General features: G+C 33.6%; 1 protein-coding gene across 6 annotated transcripts in view; it reads left to right on the forward strand.

Moving 5' to 3' along the window:
• The window catches only part of LOC150082178 (uncharacterized), a 168,383-nt gene that overhangs the window by 100,666 nt on the left and 45,517 nt on the right, over positions 1–22,200 (forward strand). For all 6 annotated transcript variants that reach the window (XM_090379154.1, XM_090379153.1, XM_090379159.1 and 3 more), the window contains 4 exons: positions 1,426–1,536; positions 8,632–8,806; positions 14,188–14,369; positions 21,214–21,361. In XM_090379154.1, the coding sequence (XP_090235280.1) occupies positions 1,426–1,536; positions 8,632–8,806; positions 14,188–14,369; positions 21,214–21,361 (616 nt within the window). The remainder of the gene's footprint in view (positions 1–1,425; positions 1,537–8,631; positions 8,807–14,187; positions 14,370–21,213; positions 21,362–22,200) is intronic.

The raw sequence follows: 22,200 nt of genomic DNA on the forward strand, positions 1-22,200 counted from the left end.
TCAGATCTGCTCGCAGCTAACTACTAAATAGTTATAAGATTGACATCTTATAATCTTATAATTCTGAGCAGGCCTATAACACAATCCTACTCTGTTTTGTTTTCCCAGTACTTATATCATACCAAACTGACTCAACATACTCGTCACCCAAGTCAACTGGATATGCTGCCTTAGATTTAATATTCTTCTTAACTAAGAGCAAAACCCCTCTACCTCTCCTGCCCTGTCTGCCCTTCCTGTATATACATTGTACTCCCCATATTCAAATTCAGCATAACTTATGTCTGAGTGAGACTGCGTCTCTGCTATTCCTACAATGTCTGCATTCAACAACTTAATCAGTACTTCAAATTCATTTACAATGCTCCTAGAATTAGTGCATGCACATATACATGCGCATGTTCTTACTCTTAGTTACCCTAACACAGCCCATGTTCATTTGTTCCATTATGACCCAAAGCAGGGCCTGAAATCCTAGATACCTTGCTTTCCAGGCTGCTGCATGTACCAATACTAGCAATGCGGTATTGGGCACAGTGAGCTTAATTGTTACTGGAAACAATATAGAACAATACCAAGTCACAAAGAATTGGATACTATCAAACACATGATTGTGGTACAGTCAACAACCTCACCTGACATTTCAGTTCATGTGAGAAGTAGTGATGTTTCTTTAAGTCCAAAAGCCAGCAGGATGAGCACACTGAAATAAATAGAACCAATATATCTGCATGTTGATATTCAGGTTGAACCCAGCATGGGTACATGCTGTTGATTTATTTGTACGGTAATATAATATTTTAACAATTTGTATTTAATAATATAATATACAAATAATAATAAAATAATATAAAACTATTTTTACTTTATTCTTATTTTCTTACACATACAAAATAGTCGGTGTGGTGGAGCTAACTGAACTTTGTTTTTTGTGAGTGTAACCATTAGTGTAACCACCAAAAATCATTAATTTTTGATCAATCAAACTGGAAGACGCAAAGAATTAAATGGATGGAATGGGGGAGGGACAGCCAGCTCAAAGTTTGTATACCACTCTAATAAAGTTTCATGATCTGAGCTCTTGCTTTCCTCTTGACATCATGAGTGGTGTTCAGTAGAAGATGGTCCATGTATTTATGCCCTTTTGAGCAGGAAATATGAAATGTAAAAGTGATACTTGTTTAAGGTTATAAACCAGCAGGATGTACATGCCAAATTGGGACAAAATCAGTACATCCAAATGCCATTACTGGGGGAGGGTAATCTGTGGAATACCAAGAGAAAGGCTACAAAAATAATAGTTAAAAACAATATTTAATTCTGAACTTAAGGTGCAATAACTGAGTTTTTATTTAGTAGACAATTTTTCATATTAGTTTTTTGTATTTATACACCTTGTATGCTCAATTTATTTTATTTTTTCAGATATTAATTATAGACAGTCGTTCATTTTTGGAATTCAATACTTGTCATGTTATAAGTGCTGTTAATGTGTGTTGTTCAAAGATTGTAAAGAGAAGACTACAGCAAGATAAAGTAAGCATTATATTAAATTGGTCTGTTTTTAAACTGGGTTTAATTTAGAAAATGCATAACCAGAATTGTTGATGCTGTAGTAACTTTCTGGAATATCTAAGACTTAATTAACCCCTGGCACCACCATGCCGTGACGGGACTAATTGTATGTCTATCATTGCTGCAATTAAAGATTCTATTCTATTCTATTCTAATTGGTGATGCCTTTTCTTGCCAAGTGGAAAAAACTGAGTTTTAATTGTGTTGTTGATAGAAAGAACTTTTTCTAGAATGAAATAATGGGGCTTTCCACCAGGAAATTTCCATTATTTATCCTCCAAAACACAAGCCAATCTTTAGAACATATTTATACTAGTCTGAGATCAAATGATATGATATAACTAGTAATGTTAATCAGTTCAGAGTATATAAACAGGAAATTTATTTATTATTTTATCTAATACTTTGCATTCTGGCAGTTTGTGCACGAACATTCCATAACTAATACCATTAGAATTACTTATATGGTATCAAATTATTTATCAACATTTTTTCCTTTATACAGCTCTATACTACTGTGTAATCACTAGTTGACTACAGTGGAGTGTGTTAAATATATCTGAGCATTGTGACAATTTCTGTTTTATTAATGTTTATTGGTTTATTTAAGATTTGGCCACGTGTTAAACTTATCTATACATTGTAATGATTTCTGTTTTCTTAATGTTTATTATTAATTAAATTAAGATGTTATGCAATTTTGATAGATAAATATATTTAAGATATATAGTGAGACTTCTGTATAATGCAGGTTTTGCGGACAACTTTTAATGCCCATGCCGAAAATAAAATTTTTTAATATGAATTAAGCATGAAATAGCATGCTCTTAAAAATGTCTCAGTGTGAATCTAAAAAGTTGAAGGATGATGTCATATATGTTGCTGGGAGTTATTTACACTTGGTATAACCAAACAGAAATGAAGCATATCTCCCTTCTAGATCTCCACTTCATGTAACAAACAAAGTGGAAATCTGGAGGGAACATAATTATCACTTAATAAGAATAAAATATGTTAACATTCAACATTTGCAGTTCTTTTTAGAAACATTAATTGCCATGTGCTTTTTTTGACAGACAGATTGTATGGTATATTAATGTTAAACAGAGTCAAATAGTGGTACTTTCTAAAATTCTTTTCAAAATTGAGGAACATAGAGCTTTGTAAAATAACCAACATTTGCATCTTAAATTTAAAAGAACAAATAGAAATGCACTTCTCCAAGTCAATTACAATAAGATGCTCTGTTTGCACTCCCCCACCCTCATTTGGTGGCATTATAGTTATGATCACCATATGGAAGGGACCAGAGTTAAAATCCGATCAAGAAAGGAGTTATTTTTTGGAGCAACATTAGAAAATTTTGTGGCCAGTTTTCTCAGAATGAGAAATTGCATGTAATTTTTATGCAAGACAAGGGTTCAAATTCCTTGTCTTGTAGGTTCATCCCCCTCCTCACTTTTTAATATACATCAAAGAGTTGCTAGACAAAATATTCTCTGGCAAAGTCCCCAAGAGAATGGCTAGCAGGATGCCCTGACTACATAATGTGACTTGTGGAGATGGGGGGGGGGGGGGGAAGAAAGATTACAAGAACAAAGCGAAGAGTTTAGATTGATTGGAATAACAGATTAATGCAGTTTACTGGCAGGTTCCATTAGCTTTCTTCAGAGAGCATTGTAAGCAAGCAGACTAATAGAAAATGCAGGTGGAGATATAGAGGTGTGAGGTATGTTATGTGGAAAGGCATAAAGATGCATTATTCTGAAAACCTTTTCTCATTTGCATATTTTTTTTTTTTTTTTTTTTTATAAGTGAAGAAAAAGAGATAGTTGCTTTTTAAATACTCTGTAGATAGACGGACAAACTAAGGGAGAAAAATGAATTGGATAACGAGTAAAATCAATACATATTCATATTGAAATCAGTACGATTAAGTGGGTTCACCACATTTCTCTCATTTGGAGCCCTCATGACTAGCAAAGCAGTTACAATTACTGTCTGGGTTGAAATCCAATCTGAGCAGGGAGGAACCTTATGATATTTTTCAATTTCTGGCCTGATTAGTTAGTCTTGGATGAAGATTTCATGATTGTTCATCCAGAGAAAACTAAAGCCTCATGGCCTTAGTTTGCCCAGGTGCAAATTCAAAACAAACATTTAAGAGAAAATGCTCACATTATGTTCATTTTCACTGCTTGGAGGTCAGTGTTGCTCCTCCTGTGACACTTAAGCTTATGGCCCTTTGGAAATTACTATGTTATCCATGGACTGATGTGAAGTAACTGATGCTGTTTTTAACTAAAAACAATATTAGTTACTTCACGCAGTAGGAGAATCTGTTTTTCATTCAATATTCAAAGGCACTGTTATGACTAGTTTTGGAACTGGCTGGTTCCATCATCAGACAACATGTAGCTTCAGTTAGTGACCTTGTGCTGAGTGGTTAGTAAATGTATCTAATCTAAATGAGCAGCCAAGCAACATTCGGAAAAAAAAAACATAACTTTTGCAAACAATTGGAAATGTAACTTTTATTATGGAAAAATAAAACCCCTGTTTCTTCTGAACACCACTTGGCTACTCATTTTGATTCAATGCATTAATTTACCACTCAGCAGACGGTTGCTAATTGAGGCTATCAATTGTTTGACGATGTTACAGAAGTGTCTTAATGAATAATAGATTTGCTTACTGGGTAAAGTTATTCAATTAAAAATGATATTATTTACTTCTTTAAGTTGAATCATGGATAACTTAGTTGATTTTAAAGAGCCATAGGCCCGATTCTCTCACTGTCACAGGTGAGGTTTATGCAGTTGATTCACCTTTGTCTTTCCTCCTCCCAGGGGGTGAAAATGATGAATCAACTACATTATTCATGAGTTGACCTAAAGTAAACAGTATAATTTTTAATTGAATAACTTCATCCAGTGGGAAAATCTATTATTCATTAAAAACTCGGAAGGAAAAATTTGAGGAACATATCATATTTCACATGTTCCCCCCACCCTGCAAAGACAGAAAAATGAATGCAGTGTGAGAGTTTTTCTCTCAAACTATTTAAATACCTGCAATGAAATAGTACCCAGCTTCTATATTTGATCAAACCAAACTTGTTTGGAGGTCTAGGTTCAAATCCCATTGGAGATGGGAAAAATTCATAAAATGCTTCTCCTGTTGATCATTGTGCAGATACTTCAAACTGATTCCACTTATTACACTGGACAACAAATTAAACTTTTGATTTATTATTTCCTTACAAATGATATATCATGTTTTTTTTTTTTTTTTTTTTAATGGGCTGAATCCAAATTTGAAATCTAATATTGCCTAGAACTCATAGATTAAGAAAGGAATTCAGGTTACAATTAGTGAAAATTTTAATATCCCTGTTATAGTAGGCCAAGGAGATTGAGCACTTGGTGGTAATAGGCTGTCCTTGTCATCTCATTAAATTTGTACCACTTGTCACTTGTTTTGAGAGGCCTGGGTTGAAATCCAGTTTTTCAATTCTGTCGTAGACTGGAGGAATTTCTAAAGGCTTTTCAATTAGGACTGTAATTAACTGGGCTCAGGTGGGGAGTAGGGTTCCACCTCCCATAAGTTATTCTGTTTTTTTAGCCTACACAGTGTGCAGACTGGCCCATGAAGATAAAATAAAATAAAATTTTTGTTTATCTTCTCTGGACAGAAAAGTTTACAAATTCATTGTGACTGTGCACACATTGAATAATGACAAGTGGACTTTCAGTTCCACAGTCACAATGGGCCGTGAATTTTTCTGTGGCAGCATATAGGCTTGAATTAACAATCTTATGTTTGTGCCCACACTCCCCAACCACTGTTCTGTACAAGTGTGAACACAGACTTGTACAGACATAATACAGAATGGTGTAATATGGCTTTAGTTGCCGATGCACCAAAAACCCTATAATAACACTGATTTGTTGTAGGGTTTTTGGTGCATGCCTTGCTCTGAAAGTGGGTGAATATTTGGTGGACATTTACTACTACCTGGGATGATGTGCTAAAAGGAAAGATAGATTTAAATAGTTTCAGTTAATGTATACCACTGAAGAAAAAAATATTTTGAAGCATGTGTGTACATGTCAGCTGTCTTTTGGTAAATTTCAGTAGGCTGATAGAACAGTGCAACATCTGTTAAATCTATTTAATGAAGAGATTAAAGTGGTGAGAAAAGCCATATGAGCACTTTTCAGAATTACCAAGTAATTCTGAAAAGTAATTCACACTCATGCAGAAAAATCTGTTTATGTTTCTCCCTTCTGGATTTCATAAAAGCAATTTGTCTGTTTCTTTTAAATTTTATGCAAACATTTGAAAATCCTAATAAAAGGGTAAACTACGGCCATTATCAATCTGCTGCAGGATCAAAGCCTCCTCAATGATCCATGTTGAGGGAATGGACCATAATCTGCCATGCTGGTCCAGTGCAGGTTAGCAGAATGGCTGTATTTAGCAGTAAGGGGCTTGAACCCCAGTCTACTCAAATAGCATGTGCTACTGCACTCCCACTCTTGACCACTGGGCTGTGCAGGCCTTTATATTGCTCCTTTATAAAATCCTAATATTGCTCTTAAATCCAGTATACTTCACATCCATGAATTGAGGCATTACTCCTAGATATGTTGAAGAATATGATGTGGAAATTTATTTTACCAACAATTTTTAAATCTTCAACATCCGGTTTAGAAGTAGATTGTCAAACTAGACAGAATCAGGAGAATTATTCTGACCTAGTCATAGGCATTTCTACTTCCATGATCATGGAGTATCTAAAACAAGAGGATAAGATTCTGTTCTTTTGTTCAATGAAAAAGTACTTTATTGCTGCATGTGACTCAATGGTGCACAAGTTCTCACTGAAAAATAATATTCTTATAAATGCATGCTAGCACAAATTTCAATAATTGTGTCATTTTCAAATTTGAAGTTATTTTGTGGACAAGATTTCAGATGTTTTTCAGAATTATTTTTGTAAATTGAAGTGTGAAAACCTACCAAAAACTGTTATGAAAGAAGAAAGGAAGAATTTAGCATTTTTTTAGCATTAGTAGAGGCATTTGAGGCAAGAAAGCAAGCTTATGCAGCATCAGCCAAAAAAAAAAAAAAAACCCACTTCCACTTCACCCCTCTGTTCGTTCAAAATACCTGTCCAGCTGAGCCTTAAACTTATTTAGGCTATCAACCTCCACCACAAGGGATGGAAGTCTGTTCCACCAACCAACCACCCGCTGGCTAAAGGCAAATTTCCGCACGTCTATCCTACATCTGTCTTTCCTCAATTTGAATTTATGCCCTCTCAGGTGATTTTTCTGAGCTAGAGGAAGAATCCCATCAGCATTGAGCATGCTTAAACCATTCAAGGCTTTATACACCTCTATCAGATCACCTCGCTGGTGCCTAGTCTCCAGACACTGTAATTTGCAAAACTTAAGCCTTTCTTCGTAAGAGCACCCCTTTGTTCCATTCACTAATCTTGTTGCCCTTCTCTGTACTCGTTCCAGCAGCTCTACATCCTTCTTGAAATGAGGTCTCCAGACCTGTATACAGTACTCTAGGTGTGGCCTGACCATCGCCTTATACAATGGAATAATCACCTCCTTATCCCTGCTGGAAAAATTCCTGTATATCATTGACATTACTCCATGAGCTACTCTTGCAGCCCGTCTGCACTGCTCAGAGAACTTCATATCTGCCTGCACAACTACCCCCAAGTCCCTTTCATTCTCTACCACTGTCAGTGTAGTACCACAGAGTTGATACGTTGCTCTGGGGTTGCTGTTTCCCATGTGTAGTACTTTACATTTATCAATGTTAAACTTCATTTGCCACCTCTCAGCCCATCTGCTCAACCTTTCCAGATCCTGTTGCAGCAGCATAGTGTCAGTAGTGTCCTTGACAACCCTGCCAACCTTTGTATCGTCTGCAAACTTGGACATTAAGCCCGATATACCATCATCAATATCATTTATAAATACAGAAAACAATAATGGACCCAACACTGAGCCCTGAGGGACTCCACTAATAACATCAGTCCACGATGAGCAGTGTCCATTGATTTATGTGTAGTAGTTCTTGGTTGAAGGTTGTGGTTTGCATTTTTACAATTCCTTATAGCAGTTCTGTGTATGAGAGAATATTTAGCCAGGTGAAGGAAACAAACTGAGTTCATATCTTTTTGTTCTGGTGTACCTCTGGAAATGCTCTTGGAAGTAGGGCCATTGTTATGAACAAAACTTGGACACAATTTCTAAATAGGGCAGTCTGCAACAGCATATTTCTTGAAAATATATATCGATGTCTAACATACAAACCAAACAGAAATCTACAGACAGGAAAATCTCAGGTAAACTTAAGTCCAAAGTCTGGAATTAAAACATTCTATATTTTACAAAATTCTCCTGCCTTCCACCAGCCTTTTCTGTAAAGCTCCTTTTTGGCCCAAAAATCTGCTTTGCTCCTGCTTATAGTTATCTGATCTCTAGTTTTTTGAAATCAGTAATTGGCAGCTATAAATATTTAGCATACATATTTTGATTGTGTCATTAGCATATCCATAAACAACAAAGTTAACTGAGAAAAGGGCAGGGCTAGTTCAGCAAATGATCAAGTGCTGGTCATTGAAACATGTGATAGATTTCAAAAATTGTATGTATGGTTTCAAAAATTCTACAAATGAACAAAGTGTAAATAGTGAGTTTTAAGTATATTAAAGAAATTGCAAAATTTAAGGAATATGTTGTACTTCACAAGTGTCTGTCCTTTCACTCCCTCAATTATGAGAAGGAAAGTAGCATTGTAATGAAGTTTTCAATTGTTGCACATCTTATTTTGATGCATAAATATGAATAACTCAAATTTCAATTTTCACCTAAAGCAGATTGCAAAATCGCACCCAGTATTTATGGAATGCTGTTTTGAAACTGCCTAGTGTGCAAAAATTCCTTGACCAGATCTAAATGTGTTTTAAATGTCTTAATTCTCATTAAGGTTTATTGCAAATCTAATAATTTCTATATCTATTTTTAGATTACAATCAAAGAATTACTGATACATACATGTCAGTGTGAAGTTGATGATCAGTATGATGTAGTAGTTTATGATCAAGGTTCATTAGATACAAATTCTATCCCTGCTGATAGTTTTCTTGCTGTATTGCTTCAGAAGCTTTTACCTGTATTCAGCAGTGTAAATCTTGTCAAAGGTATGCATAAATATAAACCATCTATTTTTTTTTCAAACTTTCTATGAATAATCTTATCTGATATTAGTATTGATCTAAGAAAATAAGGAAGAATAAGATGTTTATTTACAAACCTTTAATCTAAAAAAACTACACTGGAATTCCAATTAGTAAAAGATAGCAAAAATCTGTAATATCACCTCCTTTAACTGATGGTCTCAGTTCAGGGAACCCTGTATTCAGGGTCCCCTGATAATTTAGTATTTACTAAAGTTACTCATGATATTACATATACTAAAGTATGTTGAGAAATCCTTGGATAAGAGTGCCGAGAACAGTAGCAAGGAATTCTGTGCTTATGTTAGCAATAAAAAGAAAGGAATCAATCATATTAGTCCAGTTGATATCTATGGTAACGGTAACCAGTGATCTGAGCAGGTTGATAAGCTGAATAAATAATTTGGAAGGAAGTTTTAAACTTTAAAATTAAAAGTGAATAAGGCACCAGGAATTTATCCAGTTAAATTTTAAATTTTTAAATTATTTGGTTTGTACTCTGGAATGACCACACAGTCAGAGTTCACCACTAGCTATGTTGTTATGTTATTATTTGGTTTTTAGGAGCATTATCAACTAAGGCCATATTGCTCCAGGGATATGCGGTGGTCATTTCCTGACCTTTCCGCATCCTCCGTGTTTGGTGGTCACGGGCTCGAACCCCGGTCTGATCAAGAAGCGTGTATTATGCACTGCTGCTCCTGCCCACCTGGCTACAGAGGTGCCAGTTCACCACTAGGGGGGGGAGAGAGAGAGAGAGAGAGAGAGAGAGAGAGAGAGAGAGAGAGAGAGAGAGAGAGAGAGAATACAAAAAAAAAAAAAACACAGCACCATATTTATCAGTCACTAAGTCTTGAAACACAGTCATTCAAGGTGCATGCCCTTCTGTACCCTCATGTCTGATTACACGGTTAGTACAGCAGCAAAAGAGATAAACAAACCTTTAGCTATTAAAATAAGTACATCCTTGGATTTAGTTATATTGATTAAAGATATGTGAATGTCTCTCCTATTCATAAAGGTGGTTTAGAGTGTAAAGCCAATAATTACTAGACATTGGATTAGATATGTACTAAAGTATATAGACATTGGACTATATGCACTACAATTTTTACATTTATTACTTGTTTATTACACTTAATTGAACCACAATTTCTTTGTCTTCAACATGTTAAAGTAATAAAACCATTTATGAAAAGTTTTAACATCTTTTTTAAAAGTTTTTTTTTTTTTTTTTTTTCCTTTCAAACTAACACCTGGAATAATTTTTTTTCAATACAAAATAATATATTTTATTTCTGAAAGTGGTGCATTGTGAATTTGTGGTGTTTATCATACAAGATCATTTTTTGATCTTGGATGATAAACACAGAGAATGACCTTTTCTACTTCTATGGAAGTGACTGGGCTCTATTAAAAAATGCGATCTTTTGAAACCTCTACTTGAAATGGAATTCATTTCCTTTCCCATTTTTGAATTCATCTATTTTCCTTAAAGTGTGAAATCCTGAGTTCTTTTTTAAAACATTATTGTATTTTCTTCTTATTTCTTCTCCTATGCCTCTAGGCACAATTGAAATTTTCAGTTCAGCTTTTTCCATCTCTCTAATTGCACTGTTCAAAGAAAGTCCTCATGTTTCAAGTTCAGTTATATAGCTAGGTAACCAGCTGAAATTGGTCTGGATGAACATTAAATGTTTTCTAGCCAAAGAATCAGAATGCATTGCCTTAGCACTATCAATTGCTGCTGAATGCATACTATCCAAGGAATCAACAAATTCTTTCATAGACTCAAAATTTTTAGCATAAAGCAATGTAAAGCTTGTAACCATGTTCCCCATCTTGTGAGAACAGGATCAGGTGGGAGAGGATGGATAGATAAGTTGCTATTCTTGAAATCACTTTTGACAAAGTCTTTTTTCTACTAGAAATAAGTTTGTTAATTTCACCAAAATTCTCCCGAATTGACTCTTCCAACCTATGTAAGCCATGCTAAGCAAGTAACCCAGGTTACTTGCTTAGCATATAACGGGGATCAGATTTCGATGGAAAACTTATAATGCAGAAGTGGCTTTTACCCTATGTGAAGCAGCATCACTACCATAAATGCAGACTCTTTCACTATGGCTTTATTCTGGCCATAATAATTGCAAAGAATCATTACAAAATCTTGCTATTGTGGAGTAATTCACTTTGTTGAAGGCCTTACAGGCAAATAAATACGGACGCAGTGGTTCAACATCTAATTTTCTACATATAAAATGTGCAATATAGCAGCTGCAAATGTCTGTTGTTTCATCAACAGACATCCAAATGTAGTTTTCTCTAATATCTTGAAAAATTTCATGAATAATGTCATAAATAGTGTTAAGGTAATTCTTTCTCAAGGTAGATTCATCTGGAATATTTTTTTCAAAAATTGCTTGAAGACTTAATTGTTTAACTTATTGAAAGAGATATTTCTGCTTACCAGGGCGAGACACAAATCCTTTGAAAATCACTTTTCTCTTCTTTTGAAGTACATGGCTTGGTTAAAAGTGACTGTGCTAGAAATTTTTCCTTGCTCTTTGTTTTCATGGTCATAATATGCAATGTTGTTTTCACATGTTGGTTGATCTGGAATTTTTCCTTGCATGGAATGTTCTTTTTGCAAACAACACAGAACACAATAATGCCATCCATAATAAAATTTTTTCCATAATTGGCAATCCCGATTTCACATGAAGTTTTGTAACAAATTTAATTTTTGGCATGTTTTAATGAAACATTTCATCTGATGTAATCAATAGCATGAGAACAAATAGCAGAATAGCATTAAAACTATGGTGTATTTACATGTTTATTTTATTTTTTCTTTCCTTTTATTTGCTAGCGCTGTTTTTTCATTTTGCCCATTATCCTCTCTTTCCGGGACCTTTTTCCCATGGAACTGCTTGTTGTTTTGTCTTTGCCACCTTATTGGCAACACTCATCAGTGGCCCCTTTTGTCTGTCATTTTTGACACATCACCACTGTCCTCTCACAACTCCAGAACAAAGGTTCCTCATTGGAGACCCCAGAAATTTCCACTGTCTGATTGTGTACTAGGGATTTTTGTATCTTTACATTATGATCTGAAATTGCTTGGTCTCTTTCATCTCGTTTTCACTATTTTCGTATACTGTCTACTATTTCTCTTGCTTTAAGGTCCTCAGATGGTACCATTTGGCCCATCGGTTATAATTCTCATGTGTACTACATATGGTGCAGTTTACTTTCAAAGCACTTATTTCCTTTCCTCTTTAATGTTGCCAGTATTGCTTACTCTTTCCCTACTGGCGGTGCTCCATCATTCTACTGATTGCCTCTCCTTAACACAAGCCTACTTTTTCTTCTACCATAATCTTCCTTCTAAAACAATAAATAAATAAAAATATACATATATAAACATAACATCAACTTTATGTAAGATACTTTACAATCAACTTTATGTACAAAATGTTTCCCCCTCTCGATTTGAGAAATTTTCCCAAGCCCAGTGAAATGTCACCCCACACTAATTTAATTGCAATAAAGTGACTTGTTACATAGTTCTGAGCTCAAGTTAAGGAATATGCAGTAGTGCTTGTAATATTTATCTTATATGAACTAAATACAGGCAGTTCTCGCTTTAAGAGTTTTTTTTTCCCCCCAAGTATCAAGTATCAACAAAATCGAAAATATCAACATTAATTTCAAAAAATGAATGTTAAACATTCATAAATACCGCATTCCAAACCATGTGCATAGCTATACAATACAGTTTACTCTGCTTTACGATATTAATCAGTTCTAGAGACACCATCATATCGTTATTCTAGAGACACCATCATATTGTAATGTGAACCCAATAACACATTGTTTTTTGGTAATTAGTTTCAAGATCTCGGAAGTTGAATTTTTTGCTGTATAACTAAGCTATTTATCTCTCTAAAATGTCATTTTTAGGGTCAGGAGCGTAACCTTAATGCCCTTTAAAAGGTTGTGAGCATGGTTTGTAAATTATTAGTTACCAATTCAAATCATTAAAATGCACTACACTTTCATCGTTATCATATGTTCCGTTATAAAAATCAATTTTAAACGCCTTTGTGATATTTTTCTAAAGTACATTTCTGGAGGTCACAGCCATAAAACAATAAAAACAATTTGCACTTTCCATTTTATTGGGCTTTATCTTGGAAACAAACGCCTCTTGAAACATTTCTGAAGAAGACGACTCCTTGTGCAACAAACCAACCAGTGCCAAGCCAATAATGAGTGATCAACGAGTGTGCATAGTCGATGATGATGAAGAATAAACATTCTTTAACATTTGTAAGTAGGCGCCTCCGTAGCCAGGTGGGCAGGAGCAGCAGTTCGTAGCACATGCTTCTTGATTAGACCGGGGTTCGAGCCCGTGACCACCAAATACGGAGGATGCGGAAAGGTCAGGGAATGACCACCGCATATCCCCGGAGCAATATGGCCTTAGTTGCTAATGCTCCTAAAAAAAAAAAAAAAAAAAAAAACAGACCAAAAAAAACATTTGTAAGTCATAAATAATTGCTCTATTATTATAATTTGCTTGATTTTACAGTCTGTTTTCATTTCTTTTGATAAATCAATCATTGTTTAAACATAAACTAATTAGCTAACCAATTTCTTCTTTGAGAACGTAACCTCTATTTTTAACCTTATGTCTATGGGAAATAAATTCTCGCTTTATAACTTTTCGCTTTACAAGCACGCACTAGGAACGAATTAACTCGTAAAGTCGAGAACTACCTGTACTACAATGGCCACAATATGCACTTATATATGGACATATGCACTTGCTTGTAATCTGAAGTTTAGTAATTGCAGACCTGTAAGCATGACTTATGTGCCAGTGAAAATTATGGAATTCTTATTTATGATTGTACCCTTCAAGCTGTAAATTTCAGGAAACTTTCTATACTGCGTATTGCATGCATCTGTCTGTTCAGCAGAAATGTTTCCTGAACTTTCTAGACTCAAATCTGTTAAGGAAAATGAATTCCGATGCAGATTCAAAATGTTGTCATAATTGTATGAGATCATTGAGTTAATTGGATCTCTTTTGTAATTATTTAGAACCAATAAGTGAAGAATTTTGCTCAGTATTTAAAATTGCATAGTTTCCAAAACTTTCCTTGAAATTAATTTCCTACATACTGTATATTTTATATTTTTAATTCAGACTTCAGTACTGAAATAACTGGCCTTATCAGATATAAATATGTATAGTTATGAGTGTGTGTGTGTGTGTGTTATTTTTATTATGTTTTGTGATTTTTATTGATGATACAGAACTTCTTTAATCTTAGGTGGCTTTCTTGAGTTCCAAGCAACATATCCTAATCTGTGTGAAGATAAAACTAGAAAATGTGCACCACTGACATCACTTTCTCAGCCATGCTTATCAGTTTATAATCAGGGACCCACACGCATTCTTCCTTTTTTCTACTTAGGTTCTCAACATGATGCATTAAATAGGGAACTGCTAAAAGTTAGTATTTAATACATTTCTGTCATATTTTTATATGTAATTTCTTTTATATCATGATAGTTTAGCCCTTATGTCGTGGTAGCTGACACTTTAATAACTTATCTAAGATTTTTTATCTAAAAAAATTTATAATCCCAACCTTGAATATCAAGCATGTTCGATATTGTTTGTGCAAGAAAATTAAGATTAAACAAAAACTAGACTGTTCATTCTTCAGTCTCAATTTCTCCCCCAAACCAAAGTGTCCCCACTACTTTGAGCCCTTTACTTTGCTTCTCTAGTCTGAAGCATGATGTTAGTCTAAATTTAATTTAAAAACAGTACATAAAACTAAGAGATCAAAAAGAATAACTCTTTTTAAAAAGAATATCATATTGTTCTATATATCATATTGAGATAAACTCCTCTTATTCTTTTACAAATATTGATATCAACGTAGAACGTATTGAGCATTATAGCTCTAGTTCATACTATCTTGGATTTCTGCTAAAAACACTGACAGTATGACTGAGCATTACTTTGCCAAAAAGAGACGGGTACAAAATAAAAAAAAATCTTAATTTCAATAAAGTGGTTGTTGTGCTATTTATTAAATGTATAAGTACAGAAACACAGAATTTTCAAAAAAAAAAAAAAAAAAAGGGTTGGAGGTGATTTTCAAACTGGTGAATAGAATTGGGAACTATTGCAAAGAATAGTTTAATTATTTTGACAAGAAGACAGGTTATTACAAAAATACATGTGGATGTGGTAAACTATACATTTGGGAAACACTTTATAGATTAGACATGAGAATAGGGAAACACCTAAAACATGTTGAAAGAGGTAAAAATAAAACTGTTGAAATTGCAGAGCATGTGTATTTGTAATAAGTGTTTTAATCAAAATAATTTCACTGTTGTAGGGAATGAGAGATTTTACTAAAAGCAAAATAAGAGGTTATTTACATTTAGATAGCGATATTTGGGTTGGACTATTCTGACAGGCACCAGTTGTAATTATTTATATGTACAGTTCCTATTGGCTAAGTCCTCACAACGAGTTGCCTACGCATTGCACTACCTCGAATAAGTAACGTTTCACTAATAGAGAAGGTTATTGTTACGTATTCTCAGTGGACGCCACCAGCCAGACGACACAGTTTCAAAGCTAATTGGCTTTTCGTTGGTGGGTGGGCAGGAACTCTGATATTGCAAGTGAAGCATTACTTATTCGAGGTAGTGCAATACATTAGCAATTCGTTGTGAAGGATGAGTAGATATGGTGTATCTACACCGATATTATATAGTAATGTTTATTTTGTACTTGTACATAGTAAAAAATGGATGAAGGAACTGAAAAATGAGAAAATTATTTTATTAGACATTTTTTTATTATAATATGTTACGCAATGTAAGGTTAAGTAAAGTTTATTGAAGTTACACTATTTTTCAGTTGTACGAATAAAGAATGAATCCAGAGTTGTTCGTGTTTTTTTTTTTTTTTTTTTTCTCCTTTGTCATATTTTTTTGGATAAAATTGTGTCGTAGCATTTAGTTATGTCTTTGACTTCGCACTTAACATTTGTTGCACGATCATGAAGAAGATCATTCCCACAAAAAAAAAAGTGCTTGGTCAATTTTCTCAAGGGAAAAAGCTTTAATTCTTTAATTTTCAAATCCTTGTAACTGCGGGGACTTGGATACCGGGGACCCCCTTTATACATAGGCACTTATATATTGTATTAAATAAACTTGATTTATTATTGCGGTGTAATTGTGCAGCAAGTTCACTTTTTGTCAACGAAAATAACCCATGGAAATGGGCTCGTTTAAAAGCATAATTAAGGAACCTTTTATCTTGTTTGTGGAAATGTGTGGAGTAACTTTTTTTATCTTTGTTACTTAGATTTAGGAGCTCATTTAGAACCTCATCAGCAAAGAACTTGCCAAGGTTATTGTTGAGCTTCTATCTATAAGAATCAGATTTTGTCTTGTATGTTCATGATAGAGGAATTGAAGAATTTTTTTTTTTTAAACTTCTTCAGTTTCTAAAGGGAACTGGAAAAAAAAAGTTGATTACGTTTAGTTGGAGTAGCAGAACCAAGTTACTTTCCGTGGTGCAACCAACACAAGAGGTTCTTAGTTTTTGGCACAGGAGGTCGCTTGTAAGTCCTGTAGTTAGTTTGTGCACTGAAATATTAATTGGGATAAAGGTTGTCATATTCACTGTCTTTTTTTTTGAGTAATGCTCTACTGAGGTGGATGCTGGCAATCTACAGGGCCTCAAGTCATTTCCAATTACAAATGCATGTTGCCATTGCTAATAGTTCTTTATAGTATCATTAGAAGTATGCTATGGAACTGGTGTATTTTTTATGGTTGTCTGTAACTAAATTACTGATAGTTTTTATTTACCCAGCTGTTTTTTTGTACAGGCAATTTATTTTGCTTTGTACATACCCACACTGCATAAAACATTTTTAACCTAGCAGATTTTAGTGCTGTTAGTTATTATATTATACACTTAGGTGATTTTTTTTTTTAAATAAGAAGCTTTCAGTTTTATATATATATATGTATGTATATATAAAATATTGTTGCCCTTTATTCTCCACAGTTAGTGTTACTAATACTGTAACGTTAGCGCATTACCTTTCACGACTATTAACTTATGTAGCAATTATGGTCATTGGGTACTTTCTGCATATAGCAGCATTCCAGGTCCATAAACCTTTATTATTATTTTTATTATTAATAATATCCAAAACCCTTGCTTCCTTCAAATCACACATATATTATATAGCTGTATACTTGAGTAACTTTATAATTAAATTAATTCTAGACTTCTGGATCCTTTTTTAGCAAAATTGAGACATACTCTATAGCTCTCCTTTCAGAGGGCACAAATTTAAAAAACAAAATTCAGCAAATATTATATAAAGATTTTGCTCACCTGGGCCCTATATCATCATTGAATAAAAAACCAAAAGGCAAGTCATTTAAATAACTCCTAAACCTCATTCAGCATAAGGTTGGGTAGAGGAGCTGTTGTCCTGTACTATGACTAATCTGGAAGTCAAGTTTCATTGAGAAGCAGCTACTGAAGGTAGTTTTTTTTAGACATGAACTCAGGTATAGTTTTTAACCTTTTCAACTAACGAGGAAACAATGGATTTTAATCTACTGAAAAATGTTGCAATTTCTCGTTACATTCAAGTAACTGTTGCTAACACTAAATTAATGACATGCACAAAGAGCTTGGGATAAGTCTCCAAAATCTTACATTAAAACCCATTTAAGTGGCTTACCCATAACTGCTGATCCATATACCCCTGAACAACTAATTTATTTTCAGATTTGAATTTTTTGAACATTTGCTCCAGATAGTGAAGATATTGGCATTACTATCTTCAGAACTGAGAAACATTTTTATGATCTTGTTCTCTGTGAGTGAAAAATATTACTGACATATGAGGTTTCATTAAACATGATTGGCACAAATTCTGGAATTTAATCATAAATTTCATCCCTCATCACAGCTGCAATAGAACTTGAGCAACTCATTTTGCATGCTTACTGAAGTATCCTGAAAAACTGTTGAAGATTCTAATATTCTTTTAATAGGAGATGCATGTATTCTTTTAGTAGGAGATGCATAGCATTTAGAAATTCCACAAAATTCCCTCTGTAATAGCATTTATTAACATTACTTTCATGGGCACCTCCGTAGCCAGGTGGGCAGGAGCAGCAGTGCGTAGCACATGCTTCTTGATTAGACTGGGGTTCGAGCCCGTGACCACCAAATACGGAGGATGCGGAAAGGTCAGGGAATGACCACGCATATCCCCGGAGCAATATGGCCTTAGTTGCTAATGCTCCTAAAAACCAAATAACAAACAAACAAACGTTACTTTCATATTTTTTAGTTTGGAAAAAAAAAAAAAAAAAAAGCTTCACTGCATTATATTTTTCCATCTTGCTGTCATAGGGAAGCTATGTTCCCTCCATTGACAGCAACATGCTTAGTCTTATTTGCTCACTTTAGAAATGACATTGTAGTAGTAGTAGTGGCATGTGATGCAAGAAAGCAAGTGTATGAGCTTATGCAGCATCAGCCAAAAAAAAAAAATTTTACACAACCATTCCCTTTAACAACCCTGCTAACCTTTGTATCATCTGCAAACTTCGACACTAAGCTTGATATACCTTCATCAATATCATTGATAAATATACAAAACAACAGTGGTCCCAACACCGAACCCTGTGGGACTCCACTAATAACATTAGTCCACGAAGAGCAGCACCCATTGATTACCACCCTCTGTCTTCTTCCACTCAGCCATCCTTTTATCTATCCTTTTAAACATTGTTATTTATGAGTGAACCTAAAATTACTAATGTTGTTCTTAATCAAATAGCATCACTGAAAAAGCATCTGTTATTTATTAAAACCTCAAGGCATCATTATAAAGGACAGAGTAAACAATTAATTAAATGATGAGAGAGTGTTATAAAAATATCAAAATATATTTTAAATTAATCATGTAAAGATATGTCTAAATTGGGTTATTTTGAATATTACAAAAGATTCTTAAAATTAACCTGAATCAGCTAAAAAGTAATAGGACACCTTAGAGTAAGTTAAATAAAAGCACTCTTGTAACTATTAACTGAAAATGAGAGTTAATACTGTTTAAATAGTTTATCATTTTGCTTGGGAAGAGAGAAAATCTCTTCCATAGTAATTGAATTAATCAAAAAAGTGACATTTTGTGAACATAATGAGCTTATTTGAAAATGTGGGATTATTATACACAATATATAACTCCCTGGAAAATATAGTGTGTGGGGGGTGGGGGGGGATTATATTCTTGGTTAAAAAGCACATAGAATCTAAGGCAGTGTACGTTAGATTCTACGTGCTATTGAATTGGGTGACCGGTGTGATATTGAGACAATTTGGCATTGGCATAAGCAATGAGAAAACAAAAATGAGGGTAGGAGTATGTTATGGGCAAAATGACTGTGATAATTATAATGACCAAATAAACAGACAACTGGAATGGACCAAGAAATCAGAATATCTTATAATAAGGGTTTTAACTTTCCAAATATTGAGTGGAATTATGGGCTAGTCACTCGTAGAGAAGAGTCATTCTGAATGTACCAGATAACTGTTTTCTGCACCAGCATTAGTTAAATATCTGTTTATTTCCAGTTATAAATTATATACAGCTGGATAATAGATGTTTCATGGTATGTTCATACCACTTGGGAAAAGAGAAAATCTCTTCCATAGTAATTGAATTAATCAAAAAAGTGACATTTTGTGAACATAATGATCTTATTTTAAAATGTGGGATTATTATACACTATATTATATTATAATAATTGCTATAGTAATTATTGCGATAGTAATTGCTATCATTGATACTTCACAATTATATATATCACAATGGCAAACCTTTGGCCATTTTGATCTACATAATGATGAAGTACAAGTGACAGTGATCATTGATGAAATGATAGGGGCATACCACAAAACATCTGATAACCATCTGTGTACAATTTCTAACTGGAAATAAACAGATATTTTGGCTAATGTAGGTTAAAAGTGCTTCATTCCTGTCTTTGACTGTTTTTTGTTAGTAATGTGACACAGTTATTACGTGTCTTCATCAATTATTCAGAAATCAATTGTGCAAGAAACCGAAGATGCCGTAAACCAATCCTGTCAATTATTTGTAACCAGCTGATAGAAGTAGTCTTCATACTATTTGATGTGCCTCAATACTGTTTACAGAAATTTAATCCTCTATTCTCAGCTTCCTACAGACTTCCATCCCTTGTTTAAATTTAAGGCTCAGCTGGACAGGTATTTCGAACGAACGAACGGAGGGGTGAAATGGAAGTGTGTTTTTTTTTTTTTTTTTTTTTTTTTGGCTGATGCTGCATAAGCTTGCTTTCTTGCATCATATGCCTCTACTAATGCTAATACAGAAAGTGAATATACAAAGTAAACTAGAAAGAAAATTTTTTTATTAATTTGTTTATTTTACAGGCAAGCCTTTAGGAGGAATTTTCTGAGAGGTGGCTGATAAATAAATTGTTCTAAAAACTAAAATGGAAGGATTTTATAAAAATTTAAAAAACTATCATAGCTTAACATGAAATTCTGTATTTTCAGTGTGAACAGCATACTGCTGACATTTTTTAAAAAATGAATGAGAAATATTCTTATCCAGCAGTGTTGTCTAAATTTCATTTTTAAAGAGCTTATAAAGCTATTATGGACCAACCAAAAACAAAATAAAGAAATACCTACTTCTAGCCATGCTATAGAACTTGAAAATAGCCACTTTAGATTTGCAAATTGACAAGTTTAAAAAAAAATTGCTAGCAATATAAAAAAAATTATATTTTATTTTTCAAATACATATAGTATTGTTTATTCTTTTTATTGCTCAACAATACATATAGTATTGTTGAGCAATAAAAAGAAGTAAAAATTAGCAAAAAAAAAATCTACAATGGTGCTATAAAGGCCTAATTTCCTTTAAAAAAAAACCCTTTATCGTGTAGGTTTCTCCACTGTGTGGTATAGATATAGCAACAGAGATGTGACTTGCACTGTTTTAACATACTGTGCTAGTCATTGAAAGACTACAAATTCCAGACTGTATAGACTGCCTTCCCTACCACTTTTAAGATAATTGCAATAAAATAATTTATTTTATTTTTCTTTAAAAGAAGTGAAAAACAAAAACATATAATATAATTTATAATTATATCGTGTTTTTGTATAATTATATATATAATTGTACAAAATATATAATTTTATATAATTTTCTTTCCTCTGAAAGGCACACAATATCACTTATGAACTGAATGTTAGTACAACATGTCCAAAACCTGATTTTATTCAAGATGCACGCTTTATGAGAATACCTGTGAATGATAACTATAGTGAAAAATTGCTGCCACATTTTCCTAAAGCATTTCGTTTTCTCGGTAAGTATGGAAAATATAGTAAAAATTTATGAATGTACATTTTTCTTTTTTTGTGTTTTTGCACTCTATATTGTGTTTCAAAACATTGTTAAAGGTAACTGTTAGAAGCCATACTAATAATATTTCCTATATATATATATAGCACAGGTTAGCAACCTTTGTTCATCTGCAAGCCAGATGAAAATTTTATAAATTGAGTAGGGAAGTGCCCTAGTATACATATATAACTAGGATATGCCCCCATTCGCATGTTGACACTCTCAACTTGAAATTTGACCTATCATAATCAGTACTAAATCAAAATGAAAACAGAAGATACTGCATCATTGTTTAGAGATTGTTGATGAGGAAGATTACATGTATAAATTCCCACTACCAAATGCAGTGAAATGGCTGAGGGGTTATTAGGTTCTATGTTAGTTGTGGCAGGTTAAAATTTTATGCAGAATAAGAAATAAAGGCTTAACATATTTTTTTTGGTATGTTGCCATGGGCCACATAAAGGGGATCAAGGGCTGGACTCATCAGGCTATGATTTGCCCATCTGTGATAGAGAATAACTAAAATTAAATAAATTAATTAAATTAATACAAGCACATGTGGAGAAGCAACTAGTCATACAGTTTGGGCAATATGTTGTGTGTTCACTGAAGGCCATGCAGAAGCAATTAAGAGATAAGGAATAGCCTTAGTCAGTAGCCCATTATTGCTAACCTTATTCCTGGGAACGTTTTATTGTGGGACTGAGTCAGATAGCAGATTTGTGGTTCTTTGCCATCAAATCTTGATGACTTCTAAAATGTCACCAGTCTTTAATGCAGTAAATTGAGATAGATAGA

This window comes from Mastigoproctus giganteus, chromosome 8 (assembly GCF_048544385.1).
Source record: "Mastigoproctus giganteus isolate SK-2022 chromosome 8, ASM4854438v1, whole genome shotgun sequence".
NCBI lineage: Eukaryota > Metazoa > Arthropoda > Arachnida > Uropygi > Thelyphonidae > Mastigoproctus > Mastigoproctus giganteus.